At 42.4% G+C, this 25,448-nt stretch overlaps 1 protein-coding gene across 1 annotated transcript in view; it reads right to left on the bottom strand.

Annotated features, from left to right (window-relative positions):
- LOC119170438 (transcription factor Spt20 homolog) overlaps nt 1-19,762 on the bottom strand; it is a 31,715-nt gene extending 11,953 nt beyond the window's left edge. The window contains exons 1-16 of the mRNA XM_037421607.2: nt 19,623-19,762; nt 19,436-19,510; nt 19,297-19,361; nt 19,148-19,214; nt 18,907-19,062; nt 18,763-18,798; nt 17,398-17,436; nt 17,174-17,287; nt 16,039-16,235; nt 15,002-15,152; nt 13,990-14,043; nt 11,450-11,652; nt 9,728-9,760; nt 7,445-7,660; nt 6,592-6,641; nt 4,983-5,113 (exon numbers count right to left, since the gene is read on the bottom strand). Of these exons, the coding sequence (XP_037277504.2) occupies nt 4,983-5,113; nt 6,592-6,641; nt 7,445-7,660; nt 9,728-9,760; nt 11,450-11,652; nt 13,990-14,043; nt 15,002-15,152; nt 16,039-16,235; nt 17,174-17,287; nt 17,398-17,436; nt 18,763-18,798; nt 18,907-19,062; nt 19,148-19,214; nt 19,297-19,361; nt 19,436-19,480 (1,557 nt within the window). The 5' untranslated portion in view covers nt 19,481-19,510; nt 19,623-19,762. The remainder of the gene's footprint in view (nt 1-4,982; nt 5,114-6,591; nt 6,642-7,444; nt 7,661-9,727; nt 9,761-11,449; nt 11,653-13,989; nt 14,044-15,001; nt 15,153-16,038; nt 16,236-17,173; nt 17,288-17,397; nt 17,437-18,762; nt 18,799-18,906; nt 19,063-19,147; nt 19,215-19,296; nt 19,362-19,435; nt 19,511-19,622) is intronic.
- Nucleotides 19,763-25,448: the final 5,686 nt, after the last annotated feature.

Genomic DNA, 25,448 nt, shown 5'->3' with positions numbered 1-25,448 from the left:
TAGTAAAGGAAGAAATCAATGTGAAAAGTTTTACTTTTAAATCTCTCACTCAGATCTCCATTCAGTGACGTAATGAATTTCAGAGCTTTTGTTTTTTAATATATATATTTTAGCCATGTTGCCTAAGCAAAATTTTTGAAACTTGGTATGTTAAGGCCTCTGGCTCCCTCAGTATACAATAGGAAACTTAAACATAGTGCGGCCACCTGCATTTTATTTTTGGTAGAGCTGCGCGAATAGCATAATTTTGTGTAGGAAGTGAATATCAATGTTGAAGCGTGAGTGCGAATAGAATATTTCTCAAATACTTTTAGAATATTATTTTAATAGTTTGAAGTTAAATTGCGAGGGGAAAAAATGTTGGAGGATTCTCAGGCATATTTTTTATAAGATAGCAGCTTGAAAGTGTTTATTTTCACTAGGTTGATGAAGCGCTGGCGGGTTGGTATTTAATAGTTGTCTGGTCAAGAATGAGGCAATGCAGAGGCCAAATTGTGTTCGTGTACATGACTTGGTGCAACCAAAGTGTTGCCGACAACACTTTACACGTGAAAGGCAAAGATGCTATTTCCTCAGCCTCTCTTTCAATTTCTGTGGAAGCCCAACTGATGTGGCAGGCAAGGTTGCACTCTCTTGGAGTTAGAAGTTCCAAATCTGCCTCGTAGAAGTCAACATACAACAAAATTTGAAATTTTGGATGCTGAAAATCTACGTCCGATTTCTCGGACTTCCTGCCTAAATTTCGGGTCTAAAACAGCATTCACTGATTTCCCACCTGTGCTACATCTATCACCTCAACGTTGGAACCCGCGTTTTCTTGAGTCAATACATTTGCGACTGTAGCGAACTTGAAAGGCAGCTGTGCCGCAATATGGGAGTGTAATTAGGTGGAGAATTCAAAAATTTTAAGGGGCCACTTTTAGCCTACGTTGCCTGTATCACTTTTACAGCTTTGCCACAATACGATAACGTAACGAGGCGAAGCATACTAAGAATCCGAAGGGGTTATTTATAATCGGAGGTTGACCGTGTGTAAAAAGTTTGCGAGTGTATCGGACCCTGTAAGGCAGCTTTGCTGCCATAGAAAAATGTGATGAGGTGAAGAATATTAAAGATCTAAAGGGGTACTTTTAGTCTAAACTAGCCTGAACTTTCTTTGGAAAGTTGGTATGGCAAAATTCCAGTGCGAATGGAATCGAACAGCAAACAATATTAGAAAAATATTCTAAATTTCGAATATTTGCACATCCCTGGCTTTGGTATTGTGAAAGAGAGAGAGAGAGAGAAAAAATGTTTATTAGTATTGTCAGTAACTAAAGTGGGTGGGGCCCTTCGTCCAGAGCTCCACTAGCTTAGCGGCTCGCCGGGCCTGGTCCAGAGTTGCCAATTGGTTTCCCAAAGCCTGATCCGAGAGTCGCGCCACCCACGACCAGTGTGGTATTGTGAAAGAGTAACTTACAAGTAAGAAAAAATATATAATTTTTTTAGTGTCCCTTTAATTAACACAGTACTATGTCCCATTAAACATCCATAAAGTATTGTAAATATATTGTCTGAAATCACTCAACAGTTTTTCTTTCCATGTTCAAATATCAATCTCAAGCATGTTCAGTGAATCCTAGAAAGATGGTTTGCCATTAGCCAGCTGACTGCTACATTGAAAAGTGCTGGCGTTTTCCGTCTGTCATAGGGTGCGTCATTTCTGATAGCACAGATTGCACGAACCAAAAAAAGTAAATGTAATGAAAAGTATGCATGGGGCAATGTCAGATATACAATATTATGCAGTTTTTTCAGTGCATAGCATGGAAGAAATGCATTGCAATGGTACCATTTTACTGAAGTGCTCGGCTGGACGCTGTGTCATGTTACAGTCAAAGCACCACCGAGAGTAGTCAGTTGAGAGTGCGACATGCATGTGCAAGCGCCCTACCTAATTTGATGCGCCGGGACTACACAACAATGTCTGGCATTGCTCATTGCTGGCTGCTCACTTAACAGTGCTACAGCAATTTAGTGAAGGAGTTGCTGATAATTTGAAGGAGTGCTGATAATAATGAAAGAGTTGCTGATAATAATGAAGGCTGTTTGCAGATGATTGTGTATTATTTAATGAAATAACATGCCGCAAAGACCAATTAGTATTGAATTCCAATCTTTGTAATATATATGACTGGTGTACTAAGTGGAAGATGAACCTAAATGCCGACAAATCAGTTTTTATGAAAATAACCAATAAGAAAAATTCTCTATCCTTCCCTTACAACCTTTCAGGACAACTTTTGAACGAAGTTACAGAATATAAGTACCTGGGTCTTACCATAACTAACACTTTAAGTTGGAACAAGCACATTTCAGACATTTGTGCGTCATCCTTTCGTAAACTGAGCCTTTTAAGACATAAGCTCAAACATGCTCCTGCAAGTGTTAGAATTCTAGCCTATACATTTACTGTAAGACCTAAATTGGAGTATGCATGTATAATCTGGGACCCTTACACAAAAACTAACATTCATGCACTTGAGATGATTCAGCGTAAAGCGGTTCGGTTCGTTTACTCTAAATACCATCCGAGCGATTCCCCAACCCAACTCATGAGAGACCATAACATACCAACCTTAGAACTAAGACGTAAAATCCAAAGATTAAAATTTCTTTATCTTCTCAAGAATAACAAATTGTCAATGAGACCAGAACAATACATCCAACCACTCACCGCTCGCAGAACACGACACCGGCATGCCGACTCTCTAACGCCCTTCAATGCTAGAACATTTTCAAATTCTCCTTTTTCCCGCGCACTGTAACTGAATGGAATCAATTACCAGCATTATTCATAAATAGCATAGACTCAATTGAACATATTGTATCTTGACCTGTATTGTTAAAGTGTTAAATGTTCTTTCTTATTCATTGTTCGAGTTATGTCCTTATTCTTCGCGCTTTTCATGTTCTTGATCTTCAGTTGTCCTTATTACGAGCTTTGTAAATACGTCCCTCCTGCTTGGGCCCTTCACTGGGCCTGCAGTATTATGTAAATAAAAAAATAAAATAAAAAATTACTTTCTTGCCGTGACAATAAGAAGGGTGCAGTGGCTTACTGCTAACACTCTTTTTAGAATATAAATCTTTAGGTCTAATGACACAGCAATGACGATCATGCGACCACTTATAATGTAACCGCTTATAGTGCAGGGCCGCTTACAATGCGGTCTTTTTCTACTACTGTTTACCCTTCCATAGAACCCCATGTATACACATAGCCAGTACCCAAAGATGAAAAATCGGTTATAATGTGGTTGCCGGAAGTTGTTTGTGACAAACGCGGTAGCGAGTGCGCTTCTGAAAGGAGGTGCGCTGGGTGCGCCACTGGGGAGCGAACGACGAGTTCGTTTCAGAGAAGGAGGTAACACGGAGTGAACGAACGAAGGGCGGAGAGAAGAAAAAGAAACTGAAAGAAGACCGCGGGACACTGCGCGGGCTCGCCGAATAAGAGAGGAGGGCGGTTGCCTCTGTGACCGATAAGCCTTTGCACCAGCGCCGACGCGGCAACAGCGTATTACGTCGCTAGCATGGCTTCGGCCGCGCGCCACTCAACATGGCACGTGCGATCCCGTCCTTATCAACTGCATGTGCTAAACAGTTTCCTGTCGGGAAAGACAACATCGTTATCGAGCTTGCAACAAATATCGCGTTTGCTTCCTTGTTTGTTAATTGAAAACTTTTTACAGTTTTATGATGTGAGCTTCCACTTTTGCTGCCAGTGCGCTGTGGTACGTAAACTTGGCGAATTGTCATCGTTGCTGATTTTCAGGCCGCGAACGTGAACGTGAACTTAGCATCACGCACGCTGTTCTTGGTTCATTGCTAGGCGTTCTTTTTGACGCTGAATCTTTATGTTTTAGACAAACTTTCCGCGAAAACATACCAAACAGCAAACTAGGCCTAATCGGCGTTGGTTACGCTTCAATTGGTAGCGGTCGCGTGAATCTAAGTTGGGGTTTGGTACCGAATCAACGAAACTCTTTGCAGTGGCTGCATTTGACGGGAAGGGATATATATCGTTAATGAAAACGAGGGTGGCACGTGTAGCGCTCAAATAGTGGTTCGCGATTCAATTGCGATGTCTTAAATCGGGTGCGTGCTCGTGAAATGGAATGATTGGCGTCTTTAAACGCGTCAAATTCTAGATGTGATTCGACATAGTTTCTGTGTAATGCGCATAATCAAGGCGGTCTTGTAGTCGGCAAATTTCCGCGATAGTGCTTTCATTTGTTAGACCCCCCCGCCTTTCGTGTTGATTTCATTGGCAACGCATGTCTTCGGACGTTAAATTCTTTTGGCATTCAGAAATTTAAATGTTAGCAAGCATGAATCGCATGTTTTAATTCTCGGACACGCGAAGCTGCATGCTCAACACATTTTGCACAAGTGCGGCCCTTGAAAAAGGTTGTTTTGGTTATAGTAGTGTGGTACCGCTTATAGTGCGGATATTCGCGACTCTCGCGAGTTGCATCATAAGCGGTCTATACTGTATACAAAAACAGCTAAGCGGGAGTACTTGAAATGTGCCATACAAATGCCCGTCTCAGGGATCCGTAAAACTCTTCTCAGGACTGTTTCACCAACTATTTTTGCATCTATACTGCCCATTTGAGAGAAAGCTATGTCTTATCATCACCAAAAGACAAAATACAACGAGACCAGCTCAGCATGAGTGGTACATCACTTTTCATCAAGTAATGGCAAGGAACGCTACCAAACAAAGCACTTTACGAATGGTGCTACGCGAGTGAGTTTCCAACCACCGTGTGTTCCCAATCGTCGTATGCAGTCCTCGACAGACAACAGGAGCAGCCATAAACAAACACAGAGAAATCGAAGTTCCTGCACTCTGAACATTCAAGGTTCAAGAGTCACCATTATCATTCTGGTGGGCACATGGTTCAAGCAAAGATAAACACCCTAAAACCCATGCTTACCAAATTATGCAGGCCAACATTCTGCGATAAACTGATGTTAGGAAGACTGACAACCTCCGGCGACTGCGCTAGCAGTGCATTTGATATACTGGATGCCTGGTTTGGTTTGCTGGTAGCGTCATCGGGACACACTGCGGAGAAAAAAATGTGTGTTGGTTGTCAGGTTCACAGCTCTAATTTTTTTACTAGCGGCTAAAGTATCACTTATGTATGCAAATAATTTGTAGTAATTCTAAATCTCATGCTTCCTTGACTTTACGTGGTTGCTAATAATTAAAAAAAAAAAACATTCTGTTAAAGCTACAGTAGGAGGGGTGTCGCAAGTACTGTGTGGTTAGGCGCTCTACCACGAATTGTAATACCTGTACTTAATATGTTTATGGGAATTTGTGGGGGGTGGAGATGTATTTCTTTTGAAATGTGGAACTAGGTTATAGCAAAAAAAAAGTATCGTATTTACTGGCGCAATGAACGCACCCACATAATAAACACACCCCCAACTTCAGTCGTCAAAATTTGGATTTTTATTTTTCCTGCGTAATAAACACGCCCCCTACATTCGTCAGCTGCAGTTTTGCTAGCCGACACCTGGCACCTCCTTGCCCCTTGGATCTCTTCCTTTTTTTGTTAATATGCCGACCTCCCTCAGCTACCTCGGCTCGCTCCCCTCCCCCTTCGCCCACTGCCGCGCGCTGTATAGTTTTTGTCTATCTGTGCGCGGCACGCACCCAGTCTTTTTCAAATATCTATGCGCCACAGCGGGGTTCACGAAGAATGCGAGTGTAGAGACATTGCAGCTGACAAGCACACAGCGGGCGAAGGTCACGAAACTTCCTGCGGCAGGTCGCTTTCTGCAAATACAAAACTTTAAGGCCCAACCACATGCACGCAATTTTTGAGCGACGATGACAGGATTTGCTGTCGCGAAGGGTCATTCGTCGCCATCACGTTGCAGAATCCTGGAAAACCAGAAAGAAATCGCTTGTTGCCCAGAAAAGATTGTGACTACGTATTTCCGTAACATGGTCTCTGATTCTGGCTTCGGTTGCAAGTGAGGCGGCCTCCGTATTCTGTCATTAACCTTGTTACGATGGTTTGTTTTGATGCTTCCGTGGTAGCTTGCTACAGTGTCAACAACGAAGGCACGGTCATCGCGTGAGTCAGCCACAAAGTTGGCAAAGTAGGTCGTGGCGTCGTAGCACACGCTTCTGGGCGCCCCTAGAGATTACAGCAGATACCACTGTTGCGGTTAAACGATTTCGATGAAGATAACCGCAAAACGCTTTTATGGCGTGAACAGGCAGTGCGAGAACAGCTTGCAAAGGATAGCGCCTTCAACCACCGAAGATGAGTGAAGTGCAACAAAGAAGCTGAGCGACCTAACTTTTTTTTGCATTGCTGCATTTTTTTGCTCATACCGAAAATGTTTTCATAAGATTTGCCCGGCATAATAAATGCTCAGATTTTTTGAGAAAAAAAAAGTGCGTTCATTATGCAAGTAAATACGGTAATATGAAATAATGCATCATCAACTCACTCTTATTTCAAATGTCAGTTGAATACTCATTAATTAATACTATCACATCATTATAAAGGTTGCTTCTCTCACCTGTGTGACCGTGGTTGGGTTCCAGGATGTTCATGTTCACTGGCTCTTTCCTGTGATAGGACAGAGAAGGGGCACGGATAAGTGCTTGAGGTAGGCGATGCATGTGATGACTTTCGGTGATGCGTGTGCTAGCAAACTGACATACGAAATAAAGAACTTAACATCCTCACCCTAGTGAAGACAGAATACCTTCAAATGATCAGGGTGGCCTTAAAAATTTATACTTGTGGTTGTGTAGTTTTGTTTATGTTCACTTTGTAACACACAGTTGTTTTATGACAATGTCTTGAGTGGTGTAAGTATAGCATTGAATGATAACTAGGAATAAGTTTGTGAGCAGCTAGCATTCTGATGCCTCAGGTGCTCCATATCTCCTCAGGTGCTCCATATCTTTCAGGCATTTTGGATGCTTGTGTTCATCACATGCCAAGGGTTTTTCTCAAAGCACGAAAAATTACACTTCTGTCTAAGTATTGTATCAGCAGGCTGTAAATTCAGATGTTCATTATTGGCGAAATAATCCGATAGTACATGCTGGTGAACATAGAGGAAAACCTTGTCAACTTTAAGTCGCTGAGGTCACAAAAGATCTTTATATTGAGCTTTTTTTTTTCTTTATTGACAGCACAAATAAAAAATCTAGATAAAGACAACTCTGGATAACTTAAAAATGCCAGTTTACATTGTCCAGTGCCACATTTTCCTAAGATGGCCTCTTGGAGCCATCAGGCAATGCCGCATAGTGCCATTGATGGCTAGTATATTAAGCACAGAAGCCTCGTCACAGCTCGCAGTAATATAAAAAAGGAAAATGGTATTGCTTGCGCAACATGCATTCGAACATTGTGCGAACCTGTTCTCGGCAACTGCTAGCACAGGTGGCGATTGACTGAGCGGTCCCTGTGCCTTCGTGAGTGGCACTACCGCCGACGGTTCACACTGTTCGTCCAAGCCACCAGACATGCTTTGGGAGTCAAGGACCACAGGTGGTTTGCCAGGAACGAAGTGGGTGATCTTCACAGCCTTGCGGCCCTCCTCGGTGAAAATTTCTCGGAACTGGTCCAGGTACCTAAGGTTGGAATTTAATACGATCACGACTATTGAAAGCAAAAGCATACCAACTGCCAAGCCATCAGGGAGACATGAATGTTCAAATTAAAGAAAAATTATTTATTGATTTACAGGGGGCCAGAAACAGTTTTGACGTTTTTGTACAAACACATTGGGCTGGTAGGCTAAGTCCTAAGAGTCATTCAGAGACTGATTCAAGCTCTCTGCATAAACTGTGTCATTTATTATGCTTTAAAGCTGCGAATCACTGCAGATCACCGCGGCTCAGCCAAACGAGTTTTCAACTGCCCATTTGCAGTATGACACCACTGGAAGCACGAAATCACCCAGGCTGCTGATCTGATTGGGTGTGGAATGCATGTAAGTGCAATTGACTGGTAGGGTGGTGGCACCTGTTGGAGCAGACATTAACCACACCGGGATTTTCGTCTTTGTACCCAGGCACACTGGGTGATGGCATCCGAGATTATGTGCAACCTGTCGGCGTGCAATCTCGCGTGCAGGTCTAGACTGGGCAAAGCTCGAATCATTGAGTGCGCTCATGAGAGCTCTGCAATCGTCAGCGATGCCAGCATGTCTCATGAGTTGAAGAGGCATGGCAGGGGTGAGAAGGAGGGTGTGATATAATGGTCCATAGTGGTCTAGGTACATGACATGTCGTTAAAATTTGTGGTGTAAAAGTTTTGATGATGCTCTAGCCTAAATGCTGACAAAACTTCAAAAGACTGTTTCAGGGTCCCTATAAACTTACTAAATTTATGCATATGTGATTGTAGATTTCAGATGCGATTAGTTTTCTACTATGATATGTGTTTTCTGAGAGCAAGAATTTGCCTAAACTGAGAGAGTTACAAAGTTTATCAGCATGTCAGAATAAATTGAAGTGAGAACTGTGTAGGATAAAATGAGAATGGATGTTCTAAATTGACTTGAACTAAAGTTAAGGCATGTTAAACACTAGCGAGTGAGTCGATGTCACGCTGGAACTTTGGTCACAAATGTTCCACATATAACTTTTGTTCAAGTGGATTTAGCACATCTATTATAATTTTTTTTAGCACCAGTTCTCATTACAGATTATCCTGATATATTCTGCGACATTCTGTACAGTTAAATCGCTAATTTTATAAAATTGGAAAAAGTACTTATCAGTTCTTCAAAATCTGGAATAGTAACATCGCAACAATTCAGAGCTACTTCAACATTGTAATTCCTATTAACCCTCGCCTGCACACGTGAAAAGTTCGTAAGGGTAGCCTAGACATGGGAGGCCAGCATGCAAAAAAGGAATAACGAATGCAGTGACTACATGAACAGGCCGAGCAAGCAAGTTGTGAGGAGATGATTGGTTTGATCTGTCACATAAACAAAACAAGAGCAGCCAGAGTAGTGTTTATGTGGGAGCATTTACAGTAACACCAATCCCACTACCACATTTAGCACCATTTAGTACATAAGAGCTCCTCTGACAGGTCAGTTCGTTGTTCCATGTGAGGGAGCGGTGTACAGCATCGTTATGAGAAAACTAGGGTTATGACAAGGGGGTCGAAAAAAACCCACCAGTGTCAATATTATGAAGAAATCGCTGTTTTTCCTACTCTATTATTTAGGGCAAGAGACAGTTAAATAGGGTTCAGCACCCAACCAACTTGGGTTGGTGAACACAATGAACTCCAGCTGTTCGTGGCGGGGAATGAAAAATCCATTGTTAGATCTGGAAAATCCTTTGCTACATGACTTCGTAAAGTTGGGATATATTAGACTGAGTACTAACTATACAAGTACGTCCTTATAGTATTAAAGCTTGACTGTATATGGTTTTCATGATTCATATGAGAGTGGGACCTATGTCCAGCTGTTAAATACAACAGCCTATAAAGTCGCAGTACTACTGCCACAAACTTTTCAGATGAGTAAAGCAGTTGTGTTTGACAGTGACTCGTTACTATTTAAATAAATGGTAATACTCGTACTAACAGCTGGCAAGTATGGTCCACTATTCTTGCAACATGATCCAATAACATTGCTGGGTAAGAATTGAAGGCATTTGATTGTTTGCACATACCTGGTAACGTTGGCTTGACTGCCAAGATTGAATCTGCAAGACGAAATATATTAAGAGTTGTCAGAGCAATAGTCCCGCTTGACAATTCACACACGCTCAAGAAAAACATTCATTGTGCCTTACACTAAAACCTTGCAATATCCTCTGAGACCACGAATAGAGCCAGACTGTTACGAATTCTTGACCTCTTGAAAATTAAGAGAAAGTGTACTAGTATAATAAACTAATCTGGCCACCTGTACAATTTTGTGAGTGTTTATGAATAAGATTTTCCCCCAGAAGTTATTACAACTACCAAAGCAAATGTAAGGTAGTGTGATCACAAAATACGAAAGTAAGATAGTTATGCAATTGCCAAAAATGTCTTTGTGAAGGCGCATACACTCTTTATCGCAAGTTCATTTACACCGCCGTGTGGCCCTGTATGGGTTTTTAGCTTCTCGGCAATACAGTGCAAAGCGGCAGCAAGTGACGTGGCTTCTTTTTGTGTTCAGCTCACGTTTCTTGATTCTAACACTTTTCCTTGGCAGGGAAGTTGATTCATATTATTCGCTTACATACCTGTCAGTTTAAATGTTTGTTTAAATTGGTTTGAAATGCACACACAAGAAAAATTAAGGCAAGCTAATATTTCTTCCTACTCAAATTATGAGCTATAAGTAACAGGGGATCATCGTAACATACGGACAGACACTCTATTTTATTTCTTTGCTATCACCCCAATTTTGATGCTTGGGAAGGCAAATCACAGCTCCAACCTCTCAAGAAAAGTAAAACAAAAAAAAGTTCATCATAATTGTGAAAATTCTCACAGCCTGATTTTCTTTTCTCCCTTTCAGAGCTGCTAGCACCACCTGTAAGTCAGTTTCGCCTCATCGCACACGCACGTAGTACACTCAAACCTTGATGTAATGAGCCCAGATATAACAAAGTATTGGTTATAATGAAGTAAATTAAAAATGGTCTTGCAACAGGTATAGCATTAGAAATAAACCTTTATAACTAATTTTCTGATATAACGCACTTATTTTTGGGTAAGATGCAACTTTGTTACTATGAGGTTCAAAGTAGTAAACAAAGTTAGCTTCCCTGCCAAGCGAAATATGGCGCTGTGGTGTCACCTGACAGGAAGTGAAGTGGCATGAGCACATAAGAAAGAGCTCTTTTTCCTTTTTGGTGTTTGGCACGGCTGTGCTCAGTGAACTGTTGTGCGATGTCAGTTGACGACACCACATTAGCGGTATAGTGTGTTTTTTCCTTTTGTGTTAGCTTGGCGTTATATTGTGTTACTTGTCATGTCACTGCAGTTCTTTGTTTAGGTTTGGCTGGCAAGCTCGTCATTATGTAAAATACATTAATAAACGTACATGTGTTTGTTGTACAATGGCGTGAACTGTGCCTGTTTAATCCAAGAGCGGCTTTGTCGAGACCTCACTCTCTCTCTTTTTTGGTGCATTCTCTTTCATATGGGCTACACCTCCTTGGCAAGTGCCCACACGCGTGCGTACGGGGAAGGGTGTCCTGATACTGTCTTTGTCCTGCGTTCTGTTCATAAAGACTTCTGTGGGATGGGATTGGGAAGCGTCAGGTAGTGCTGCCTTGAAACAGCCCCCCACCCCTCCCCTCGCCATTCTAACTGAGAATTCTGAGCACACCTATGTGAGTGCCCCATGACAGCGGTACGCCATCTGCCACGGGTTCCCCAAAAGTGGCAACACTCACTCGCAGCTGGTGCCCTTGTTATTTCCTTCCCGGTCAACGTAGAGCCGGCCGAAGAACTGTTCATCGGTGGGCCTTTGGAGGATTGTTACACGGGTGAGCTTGCCCGTGTTGGGCTCCGTTTCCAGTACAAACTCCTGCACCACCAGCGGCGTGTTGTCCAGTGTGGGCTTGGGGGGTTCCTTGACACGTGCCAGCTTCTCCACCTGTGTGAGCACATGTGCCCGACCAAAAGTTGGTGTGAATAGAATACTGTGATTGTGGCTGGGAAACTATCATCATCAATCTATTCTATGTTCATTTCAAGACAGAGACCTCTCCCAGTGGTTTCATATTTTACGAGTAGATTTCATTTTACCCCGCGAACTTTCTGATTTACGAAAAAGAGTGTCATCACCCTATATAACTCGCAGCCATCTTCGGCAGTATTTCGCATCCCTTTATATCTATTGTCTGACCTTCGCATTATCCGGTTCACACAGATTGATTTTTTTCGTTCAATGCCAACTAAAATATCGGCTGTCTGTTTGTGCCCTCATCTATTCCGCTGCTGCCTTCCGATCTCTATTTCATATATTGTCTTCCAATTTGATGCGCGCTGCGTGCTCCTCAACTTTCTTTTTCAGTTTCTTTGTTAATCTTCAGGTTTCAGTTTCATATGTGAGTATTAACATATTTCATATTTATTGTCGCCGAACCTCTTCATCGCAATGTTACTGCTTTACTTTCTACAACTGTAGTACTGGTTATTGCTGCTGTGCTCACTCTCCTCCGTGGTAATGCGTCGGCCCCTTCTATACAAAATGGTTGATAAGGCCAGGCCCTCCTTGCTCCTAATATGTTACACTGTTAAGGTGCTGCTCCTGCGAAAACTGCTGACGCAATGCACTCACAAGAGACACAGTCCTGGCCACGAAAGTCGAGAATTTGAGCCAGGTTTACTTGTTTGTGGGCGTCTTAGAAGTGATGGCCTACCTCATTCTCCGTACTTCAGCATCTCTGAATGTAAGCTGCTAAAGGCACAAATATTACCAGTAGAAATAGGATGATGTAATAACAATATCACCCACGCACACAGTCTATGTTGATGGTGGTAAACAATAGGCTTTTGAGAAGATTTGAGCATTTTGAATATTCCTTTCGATTTGAAATGAAGGGATAGGTGTTTATAAAACCGCATGCAACCCGCCCCCCTTTAAAGGTGGTTCCAGAGCAGTGTAGAAGTGCTATACCGTGAATACACCCATCCAAGAAAAATTCAAACTGCCACGAAGCCCAATTCCAAGGTCTAATGAACATATTACCCTCACATCGATTCATCATTTTTTCATTTAGAAGCTCTATCGGCTTATATGCTATAAGTAGAGTAAGTTTTAAATAACAAGGTATTTTAGATTATTGCTTGCATTTTACCATTGCTCAAACCCTGCTACCAGTCATAGCTGCTTCCACTTCAATTTTAGCCCAAAAGAATGACATTCACACATGCCTTGTTTCAATTTTAAAAATGCATTGTGTAGGTTACTTGAGTCGTGACAAACATGGTCATTTCTCTTTATAATATGCAATATACGCGATTCAAATTCAATACAATTCGCTCCGAAATTGTTTTGAACTGATAGTTTACTAGTTGCACAAGCCTAGTAGTAAACATGCAGCCATATGTAGTAGTTGACAATCACTGTACCGGTAGCAAGATCAGATTCATTTCAATGAAACAGGCGATGTCTGTTAACATTTGTCTGGCACCATTAACATTTTCACAAGTGTCAATAGAATGTCACAGCAAGTAAAGAAATGTTTATTCGTTGATTCTTAAGCACTAAGTCATTTATCAAATTTCTTTATTAGGCTACCATAGTGTGGGGGCAAGCAAATAAACTGCTTAGATAAGTACAATGTTTGATTCACTGAATGCAAGAAGACAGTGTTTGCAATCATCTTGTTTTTCTACGCCGTCAAAAGTAAATGCACAGGTTCGAAGGTTTCACTATAACGCCATGCGAACAGAAGCACAAAAGAAACAGTCTTGCTAACATTTGGCTGTTTACTGTCAGATCTGTAAATGCGTTCCACTGAAAAAGAACTAAATTTTAGTGTACACACCAGACTGGACTGGACTCATCTGGGGAGCCAAACACACTAGACTACATCAGTGGAAGCTAGACTAATTTTTGAATATATTTAACCATATTTGCTTGACTGTGTGCAGAAAATGATGGCGAGATATTTTGTATACTATGAAATCGTCACTACTGGAAACTATAACAAAGCAAAACAAATGGTACACATTGTTTACCGAATTGGCTGGGAGACTACTATGCAACAGCACTACTAGACTTGTAAACTAATAGAACACAATGTTTAGAGCTTTCGGTCTTCAATTCCATCTCATTTACTGGTGCCTCAATCCAGCATTATACTAGTAGAAATTAATGTAGCACGTAAGTACATTATCATCACAGAGGAGATGCTATAAATAATTTAAAAAAAAGCATTAACATGATAAGGCTTATCTGCATATGAGCGTAGAAAGTAATCACCTCAATCTCTTGGGGAACTGGCATCGTGGCCCTTTTCTGCGCCCAGAAGTCAGCCTGCAAGATAACAAACACATATAAAAAAGTTGGCAAGAAATTGGTTCATTCTGTTTTGTATATACCCTCATAGCAGGAGAAATACTTATAACAGCTCTATTGAAATCCTTTTCTTTTTGAAGGCTCGTCAATGGTTTGAATGACTCTCAGTATAAACTAATAGCATGATTAACCAGCAGTTCTGAAAGCTAACGATTCAGCTCTTACAATGCAGCTTATCATAAACATTATTCTCAAACCATTTTGAAAAACCAAACACTCGACCACAAGAACTGAAGGTGTCTTATTTTTTAATACTTTATTCAGAAAACAGTCAGGCTAACATTAACAAGGTGAAATTGCCTCTGATGTACAACAGCCACCTTCATTACCGCAGGTATTATTATTCAGTTGTTTCTTTTTACTCAGAATAAAAACAGAGGAAAGAAATCATAGATAAATATTAATTAGGTAATTACAGATAAACATGTCTCCAATTTGTTGCTTTTTGTTTTTTAGGTATGTGTTTCAGTATTCGGACTTCTTGGGGGCATTCTCGCCAACCAGAATACATATAAGGAATGTCCATCCTTTGGGATGAACGAAATATAAGTATTCTCACAAGATAAATCGTGATGAATGCTCGAAGAGACTGTTTTCTAATTTTCAATCCTGTTCAGGATGCCCATTTTTCGCTGACAAACATTAGTACAGTTGAACCCCTTTATAAGAGACACTGATGTAAGAGACAAATGGGTATAAGTGACATACCAGTGTGTCTACGATAAAACAGGTGTTTATAAGGAAATGAATACGCAGTATTCTGCTTATAAGAGACACCTCACATACATAAAAGACAAGAGTTGCTAGCCAGTGCATGTTTCTTATACGGGGGTTCAACCGTGTACCAAGACGCACCATTTCATGGTCTGCACTACGCTTACAAAATGAGACGGGCATAACGCAGGCCTCAGCCCACCTTGGAAGGCATGGTTGGAAGCGGTGTTGATGCCGGCACCCTCTTTCGGTACTGCGTGATGAAGTCATGTGCTCTCAGGTACGGTGGTGTCGCGCATTGCTCCAGCTTTTTCCGACGATTGATGGCCACTTGACTGTGTTTCTTTGCCATTCTAGGAAAAAAAAATAGAAAGGCGCAGCTTGCTATAGCGTCTAACCGCATACCTGAAGTTCATACCGTGAGGATTTGCGGTTTGAAGTGAGCAAGACTGTGCAGAGGCACCTTGACTTCTTAACTGTTGCTTCATTAACCTCAATTTTATGAGACATTGAACTGGTAAAAACATCTATCGAGAATGATTTTGAATTATTTGAATAGTGAAATGGAACAAATGAGCTAATAAAAATAAAAACGATTGGCACACTAAACAGGAACATCTATCAATCATTCTAGCTTTGCATGCTTGATTAAATACCAGAAAAAATCTGCTGTACACTCATCAACAATGAGAGCTCGAAACCATCTGTTGCAGAAAAGGGTACGTAAGTAAAGTTTTGATACAAAGCAAAGCCTGCGAGTGTCAAGTTTAATGACGATACATCATACCAATGAGCTGGCTTTAATTTTTCATTGGATTTCAAAGGTTAGGGCTTGCCTTGAATGCACGTGGCAAATCATGAGGCCATGCTGGAAAAAAAATCTCGACACCATGCGCTGAGAATAGCACTTATCAGATTATAGAAAGGTACAGAATACTGAATCTGTAATGTTGCACTAGTTCTTTTAATGTTGTCTGTGCTGAGTGTGTAGCGACATGGACATACCACGTGTGATGTATTGCAAAGACAAAAACAGATTACAAGACAAAACTGCATTATTCCCACTAACAGATAATTTACAAGCCTGACTTGCCACTTAAATAATGGACAAGGCAAGTCGGTCATACTGGCCACTTGTTCTAATCCATCTCGAGTGTGTGAGGTCACGACTTTGAACAACCATGAGCTATGTTAGACTTTAAAGTTCGAGGATGAATGGTAATTCAAGCAGCTAAGCACCTGCTGATCATGTGATTGCTGAGACGCGCCTTCTTGTGCTGCAGCCAGTTGGATACGACAGCCACGCCCACTGTGGGCTCCAGGCAGAGTGGCTCTGCAGTGGCCATGACCAGTGCCGCCTCCAGGTAGAGCTTATCCTCGAGACTCCACGAGTGGCCGTCGCCTCGTGCCACCAGGCCCACGTCGCAAAGCACAGACTGCAAATGCGTAAACTTTTTTAGCCTCTTGGCGTGCATACGAACCACAGCTAAGCTTGTGGAACTAAATCAGAGACATAACAAAAGTAGTTCGTTATTTAAATTTAGTTACTCAAATATTAACTCTGACACTAGACTTACTCATGAGGAAAGTCACGTGTCCAATGGTGGCTCTTTTATTCACACCCTGAGGCTATTGCACAACAAACGAGGAGCATAACATGGGAGGGCAGTCGCTAATTTCAATGTCTCAATACACAGAAAGACATTTCAGAATCATGCTCATGATGTATAGTACTTTAATCATTATCAAGACATGGCAGCTAACTACAATGGTGATAGTGAATCATGAAAGTATGATGATGTATTTGAGAACTCAATATGATGAAGATCTTGCTTCCTGGACCTGTAGATCGGGTGCATCCAGACGTCTAAACATAATGATCACATCACCTGTACTAGCAAATAAGTGCTTCGGTGTGCTGTGCTGAACAACAAAGGGAGGTTATGAGATTGCCGGTGCGAGTTACCAGCAGCTGGTATACACTTTGCATTTGCGAAATGCTGAAACCAAGCCTAGCTGAAAAATCGGTCATAAAGGTTCAATCAGCCATCAGTCATCAGCCTTCAATTTTCTTCTGGTGCAATAACTAGGTAATGCAGTTTAAATGTCGAGGGCCTGATAGTTATCAGCTGATTGAGCAAGCTTGGCTAAGAACAACAGTGAGAATACAAGCTTTAATACTAAATGTCTTGGTTTAGTGTGTTTTGAACAAAAAACATTGACCGTGGTGCAATGTATTACAATAACTAGACAGATGATGAGCAAATTCTAAATGTAGGGAGAAAGCGAGGGGCCCAAAGCATATCCGCTAAGGCAAGCGCATAACTCCATTCTCTAAAATCCATAGTCTCGCACAGCAACAGCTCAAACTCACCTGAGTTGTTGGTCTTAGGAGTACATAGTGCGTGGCAAATGTGCCCATTGTTGGCAAGCACCTCCTGTGGTCTCGCACTTCAACGACTATGCAGCCGCTGTAGAATACTGGTGCCTAGAAGATAAGTGTGCCAAATGGTAAACGCACAAATCGTGAAGAGGATATTTGTGTGCATGTGAACTTTGAGCCACTTGGCAAACACAAAGTGAGAGGACGTGGCATACCTGAGATCTTTCCAAAAGGTCAACAAGGATTGGTGGAAGCTTTAGCGTGCAAAAGAAACAGAGAAGGACAATAAAGCTCTTTCAATAAATTTGCATATCCAGTTGCTACTCGAAAGCCGTTTTCATCATTTATGTTTGACAAGAGAAAACAATCCATGCAAAGCTGGCGGCAGTGAGAAAGTAAATGGTACGCTATTTAAATCAAGTTGCTCCCGATAAATATTTCATAAACCTTTCTATAGTGAAAGCGAAGCAATTATTCACATAAACTGAATTCTGTGAAAAAGTGAAAATACCTACTTGTAAAAAAAATCAATTTACAGGAAACAAGAACAAGAAAGTGGGGCCAAAGTGAACATACTTTATATTGCATTTGTCGAAAACTGCTGTAAATCATCACCATACTTCACGTGTGTGAATGACAATTATTTTCAAGCAAAATGAACTTGCAAAAAAACTTTTTGCCCGCTATAGTGCCAATGTGCTGCTTCCTTACCAAATACATGCTATTACTTGAGTGTTCTAGCTCCCTTGGTCAACACAATTAAACACTGCATCTGTAAACGGAAGTGGCTGGAAAAAGTATTCACATGGGACTATATTACCAAATTCTCGGTTATACGTGAAGACTCTGCATTGACAAATATAGCCAACTTTGGACAGCTACTGAAGTGCAAGTATGCTTTGTAAAGTCTCCACTAACTTTAAATATGTGCATGCGGTGCTACCTATGAATTCTGCAGAGGGCACGAAGGTTTTTCTCTGACTGCTCACGTATTCCTGCCCGACATGACAGATAAGTTGTCGACCACGTATCATACAAAATTTAGTGACAAAAAAATTCGGCGGTCTTCTAGTACGCCACACCTACATGGAGCAAAACGAACAATTCTATATAATGTACTTGATTACATGGTTCTGATGCAAAACATCAAACTGGTCAAATGCATGTACCTTAATTATTACAAAGTGTTTTTTTTTTTGTGGGTGTGTGAAAAATAGAACGGGTTTATGTGTATGTCTTTTATTGTGTGGTAGTTCATGTTGAGAAAAAAAGCAATAAAAATAAATGCCCCACAGGACCAAAAAAGTGTCCCGGTTCACGGTACATCATTCTGTGATATAATAGAATATTGCCTTTTATACTTTTACTGATTTGATGCATACAAACGTGTAAGGACAGTGCACTCACATGAACACACTTCATCTGCATGTGTTTACAGCATTGCAAATGGATGCAGTTTTGTTTCCATAAAAACTCCGTGTTTATGTTTCATGTGGTCGTGTACGAGCAGTACATCCGGACAGTGCTCTTTCGTGGCGAAAGGATTTCAAAACAATGTGATGATTGCAGCGACAACTTACCTCTTCATTGTCTATGTACTGCAAGAGTTCACTTTCCTGGAGTAATGAGAAACAAGGAAATGATCACCACAATGAGAACACAAGCAAAATAAACATTTCCCACACCTGATGTCGACGGGTGGGAACTATACAACAATAGCTCACCTCATAAGGCAGGCGAATGGTTTCCGTTTCTGTGCCATTCTTGGTTTTCAGCATGAGGGAGTAACCTTCGTTGCCGGCATAGAGGTTCAGGACGAGACAATTCAATTTCTCTCTGGACACAAGCTTTGCCAGGAGATTTGAGCCATTGTACAAATTCTGCACGTAAACCACGGCGAAGAAGACGGGTGAACAGACAGCGAGATAACAGTAAACAGTATCAACATGAGATAGCGAAACTAACCTTGTTCCTCAAATTAAAATTGCATTCGGACAAATAGAGCTCAGTCAGCTTCTGTTGCAACGACGGGCTGTAACGAAACCGAAAGTTTAGCGTTAATGTCAGCAATAGTACAGGCACACGTAAACGAACAGGCTGAACGACACACTCACTATTTTTCTTTGCGATGTTCACGACTTAACTTCCCAGGCTGCTGCTTGGCTGTTTGCAACAATACCTGTACAAAATGACGCTCGACATGACAAGCGATCGAAGATGCGTACTCGCGAACCAACGGAAAACTTCACTTACGTTTGCCTGTTGAAGGCAAGATGAGATTGTAGTCATCGATGACATAGAGTCAATCAAATGAGTGATGGGAGAAATCTACAAGCGCAGGATGCAGGAAATAACTGTGAGGAAGTCGCCCGACTCGACAGACGCCGATCGCGGCCACAGAACTAACGCGATTTCACGCGAAATCGTTCAAAGTACTCACCCGTCAGCTGATGTTTACACCGACGCACTGGACTCTCTCATTCGAGCGTCCGTTTACAAACGCACGCGAACACAGACACATTGTCACTGACGAGCGCATATCTGCGCATTCTCGCTAACATGTACATATGCTAAAATCACGACGGATACGCAAGGATCCGTTCCAGATCATTTTGAGCGCCGTTTCGAGGAAACTCATTAAAAAAACTCAGCTTCGCAAACGTAGAGTGTACTAGAACAAGGGGAGTGCCCGGACCGAGATCCAAAAAGTGAGGCCCAAACGGGGTCAAATCCGCTAGTGGCGCTGCGATCGGTAGTCTGTGACCTGTCGTCGTTTTAAGAGCCGTGCGCAGCTCCGCCGAAGTGGTCGAGGGGTAGAATGCTCGCATCCCACTAAAAAGACCCAGGTTCGAATCACCGCTGTGACCATAGATTTTTTTTTTAATTTCACGTGTACAACTGTATTGTTTGGCTTTTTTTTTAAATATGCCTTCAGTTTCTACATATTGCTACAAAACATTACGCGAGATATGAAGTAAAGGAGAAAAAAACTTGACAGCAAGCGCATTTATTTGCAGCGCCACCGCACGGGATTCAACGAAAACTTAAAAGCATAGCTTGCGAGATTTTAGCGAATAAAAGAGAGACGGTGTGCTTTCACTCGCCTGCGGTCGCCGCCCACTGGCTCGCTTAAAAAAAGAAAAAGAAAAACTGAAAGTAAACGATTTTCAGTCGGCGGGAAGTCGCGAAGGTTTGAATACTGGTAAAGCAGCGATGTTCTGTCTGCTCGAGTTTTCAGTGTTCCTCCTCACACTAAATGCGTAAGATATTGGCGTGTAACATTAATAAAGCTATCACGAGGTGTGCGGAAACAGACAGGTGAACGTGTTCATATTTTTGTGGCAGACGATAAAAAAGCGCTGTCCGCAGTGCTCGTGCGCGAAACCTCATAGTTGCCGCAGCGGGCTGGCGGTGTAGCCGAGCAGACGACACGCGTGTTCCCCTTCAGATGTGGACCCCTCTGTACAAGTGAGAGTCTCACGTCCTGTTACACCTTTCGCAAATGAAACCAAAGCGGCAGGGCAACTGCTGTGTGCCCGGCTGCGGGGTTACCTACATAGGATCTACTGAAGGCAGTAAGTGTTCGCTATTCGCCGTTCCAACATCTCCGACCCTGAGGGAGAAATGGGAGTACAGCTTACGCTTGCCAAGAGGGCACATGAAAAGTTCAAGTGTGGTCTGCGAGGCACATTTCGAGCCGCATCATCTGCTTCGAGACTTCGTGCACATTATAGGCGGTAGAGAGGTCAGGTTGCCCCGTGACCGGCCAAAGCTTGCAGTCGGAGCAGTGCCTGTTATACTGAGTGGACAACAACGTTCCGACGGGGGTGACCAGGTGACTAATAATTCGACAAGTCGTCAGCATGCCAAACAAGATGCCCCCGGGCCATCAATGACCAAGTGCGAAGAGAAAAAAAGGTCCTCTAGCGCTGCGAGCTTGACAGAGAGGCATGCAAAGTGTGTGAAGTCGGCAGCGCATCCCGTGATGGACTGCAATTCGGAGACACAAGGCGGTACCACGAATGAAGGAAGACGTTCCCTTCTTACACTGACGATGCCGTCAACCTCCAGATGGACAGCCCTTCAGTTCCCGCATGTTGATGGTGTCTTCTATGTCACCTCCACACTAATACCGCCTTCAGAAATATCCCATGACAAAGTTATATTCCTGAAAGAAGAAGAAGACGGACTTCTCTGCCGAACACATATAAACGGCAGTCCTTACGACGAAAAACGGGCTCTATCTTTCGCACAGGCAGAGGAACATATGCAAAAAATCGACGCAGCTTCTGTATGCCCTGGCTCCATAAGGAAAAATGAACCTAATGATGGCCCACTTGAGACATTTGCCTCTGGACGGAACTTCAGATGCCATGGAGGAGCGTTTTACAGCAGAAGCTGTGAAGGTGTTGTACCTAACGGAGGTAAGTAGGTCTATGTACTTCACCGATACGGACAGAGCTTAAATTAAAGCGTATAGGAGAGGGACGTTTTGATAAAATTTATGGTGATTTTGAACGAGTTGTCAAAATATATGCAAGGAAACGACATTAATATGCACATCTTATTTCCATTTGCATGTTTTAATTGCTAACGGGCAGGGGTGTTTCTCTTACAGAGGTATAAAAAAAAAAGATCGCACAAGTTTACATTTCATGTGTGCAATTATTATCACGAAAATAAAAGAAAAAGAACTCGAGTGAAATTTATCACTGTTTAACACTACTGTGAGTTAATGTTCTTCCCATTACTCCTCTCAAATCGAGAAAGCTTGATGGTTGACGGTGCGTGCGTGCATATGTTTGTGTGCGTTAATGCGACTGTTTGTGGGTAGGCGTCTGTGTGTGTCTGTCTGTGGGGCGTAAACATGTAATCAGACCTTTTTTTTTTAACTGTGCAGGTGTAAAATGCCGTCCATGCGCCAAGGCAAGGCTGTCCCTGATTAGGAAAAAATGTAAGGTGATGCGTACCACTGCTGCTACTGGTGCCACTTCTGCAAAGCGAGCCATTTGTCGCCAAACGAAAACCTTGAGACAGCAAAATCGCCGACTGCTTGGACGGGTGTCAAACTTGAAATCAAAACTGAGAGAAATGGTGAAGCAGAACAAAGCTATAAAGGAAGGCACTTTTGAAGAAAGTATTGCTGACATGCCTCCAAAACAAAGAGAAGCAGCACTTCATTTTTTCCGCGCTTCCAAACGAGCGAGTACCAGGGGATTAAAATTCACTCAGAATTGGATCTTAGAGTGTCTGCTCATGAAGATGAAAAGTCCAAAGCTTTACAAATACATGAGAAGCAACAAGATCTTAGTCCTACCAAGTGAAGACACCTTGAGGAAATATTTGAGCTCGTACAAGACAGGGTTCGGTTTCTGCACAAGGGTCCTGAGTGCTCTAAAAAAAAAGACGAGATCTATGGACGCCTTTAAGCGACACGGAGGGCTGCTAATTGATGAAATGAAACTATCTGAACACTTGTCAGTCACATCCGCCGCCACTATTGAAGGTTTGGTTGATTTAGGCCATTTTACATCAAAAAAAGATAAATGTGAGCCATGCGACCATGGCATGGTGATTATGTTTGCACCTTTCACCGGCAAGTGGACACAAGTATTAGCAGTATTCGCAACACACGGGAACGTTAAAGGAGAGCTCCTCGCGAAAATTCTAGTGGAGGCTGTATTGCTTGCAGAAGATGCCGGTCTTTTCGTGGACTTTGTCACTTGCGACGGTGCGACATGGAACAGGAAGATGTGGAAGGTACTTGGAATCGAAGCAACGTCTGAGAACATTCAATGCAGAATGAGGCATCCCAAAGACAGCAGTCGCTACGTCCACTTCCTTTCGGACTTTCCGCATCTCATAAAGTGTCTTCGCAACAACTTGCTCCTCCACGACTTCAACACTCCAGATGGGCTGGTAGGTTTTCAAGCTCCCATTTATTCCTTTTTCTTCTGTTGTTTTATTGTTGTGTGTTTGTTATAGAACTTGAACGAATGCTTTCCGATAATTTTTGCGTTTATGTTATGGAGATACACTTCGTTGAGAAATGTATGCTTCGCGTCCAGTTGGTTCATTGGGTAAATGTCAATGTAAGATAGCACTCACTCACTACAGTTGAGGAAAACAAACTGGGAAGGCTGCCGGAGCGCCGCCATAGTCCTCTTTGTGGGCTGTTGTTACCATGAGTGACACTCCCCCTCCCCTCCCTCCAAGAAAAAAAAGAAAAAAAAAATGTCTGCTGAACTTGAGATGTCGGATTTAGGGCTCCCATGCAACAGCCCAGAAGGGATGGGGTCCTCGATCCTCTCCATTCAAAAAACAATAAAAGAAAAGAAAAGGTTTGTAGACGTTTTAGTGCGACAACGTTAGAACTGTATCTACAAAATAAAAAAGAATCCTGTGTTCGAGTGGGTTTGGCGGACAAATTCGTTCGCTAATTCTGGAACATCGCCAAATCAAGTATACACACACACACACACACACACACGTATATATATATATATATATATATATATATATTGCCACGAGGCCACCCATCTTTTCACCGAGACCTACTAACTTCTCGAGATCCATGGTGTCTCGCAAATAAAACCTTGCCACGTGCACAAAATATCTGCCTAAAACGGTCTATCGGAACACTCTCTGCTCACTCGCTAACGAGAACAATGAGCAACACACAGAAATCGGACCGATAGCACTATCAACGACTCGAGGCTCTTTCTCACTACTTTGGACACACCGTGCACCATATATATGGTGCACGGTGGTTATATATGGTTATATATATATATATATATATATATATATATATATATATATATATATATATATATATATATATATATATATATATATAACATTATTTTGACACTTTACAATAAACTATTGCTATATGCTAAGGAAAGGCCTTTGCTCAGCAGGAGGAAGAGTCGGGAATGATCCGAGATTCGTAAACTGTACGAATTTGTCCGCCAAACCCACTCGAACACAGGATTCTTTTTTTTATTTTGTAGATACAGTTCTAACGTTGTCGCACTAAAACGTCTACAAACCTTTTCTTTTCTTTTATTGTTTTTTGAATGGAGAGGATCGAGGACCCCGTCCCTTCTGGGCTGTTGCATGGGAGCCCTAAATCCGACATCTCAAGTTCAGCAGACATTTTTTTTTTTCCTTTTTTTTCTTGGAGGGGGGGGGGGGAGTGTCACTCATGGTAACAACAGCCCACAAAGAGGACTATGGCGGCGCTCCGGCAGCCTTCAGTGGAAAAGTCTATACTTCTTACGACGTTAGCTTTCGTTTGACGAAGCCGCACGCCACCTACCGGCATTGAGCATTGGACTCGGTAGTCGACCTTTTACGTACCGTATGAAGCGTGCGGCGATGTTTCGTTTCATGATTTCATGGCAGTAACCGTCTCCTTCCAAGCTTGTGCATCGGCCTTAGTGGCGGATCCAGGGGAAGGGGGGGGGGGGGAACAGGGGCGATCGCCTTCCTTCCCTAAATTTCTGTCAGCGCTCCTCCCCCTCAATTCAATGCTCGCAGTCCACCTCCTATCACCAATTAGGACAAATGAGTGGAACCCCTGTGAGCACATAGTAACAGTGTTGGCACAACGAAGAGGTTTTTCTGCTAGTAAAAAGAAAAATTCATTACCACGCCCCCCCCCCCCCCTCCTGTGTTACTTAATGTGACCTCCCATCTCAAATAAGTGGCTAGATCCGCCCGTGCTCACACGGTAACTTCCTTCGTTTACCGCGTCTTTACATATCATGAATTCACTTGTTATGGAAACCTCGCCCGGAAACGGTTCCATTTTTGTCCGGGTGACATTAGAGGAGGCTTCATGTCAGAACCCCCTAGCAGATTTTCACATACGCAGGATTAGATTGGTGGCATTAACGATGACCTGATATTTTTTATTCGTTGCCTCGTTAAATATTTGAGCCCTTGAAGAGCCATAAAATTACTTCCTCTAGTTGAAGAGTTTCCGGGTTTTACAACATAATTCGAACTTCCCCATCAATTGTTAGAACTAGTTTCAATTACATATGATTTATGTTTCAGGTCTCCTTGGACGCTGTCAAAGACGTCTACGCAATGGATGGGAGCATCGTGACACTTCGCGTGATGCATGGCATACGGGAGGCCCACCTCAATCCGAACAACTTTGAGAAGATGCGCGTCCCCTACGCCTACCAATTGTTCGGTCCACAAGTGACCCGTGGTCTGCGGTTCTACCAACAAGATGTCGAACCGTCGAGAC

This window comes from Rhipicephalus microplus, chromosome 2 (assembly GCF_043290135.1).
Source record: "Rhipicephalus microplus isolate Deutch F79 chromosome 2, USDA_Rmic, whole genome shotgun sequence".
In the NCBI taxonomy this organism is placed as follows: domain Eukaryota; kingdom Metazoa; phylum Arthropoda; class Arachnida; order Ixodida; family Ixodidae; genus Rhipicephalus; species Rhipicephalus microplus.
Note: the sequence above shows the minus strand (reverse complement) of the source record. Positions and strands in the feature narration are given on the sequence as shown.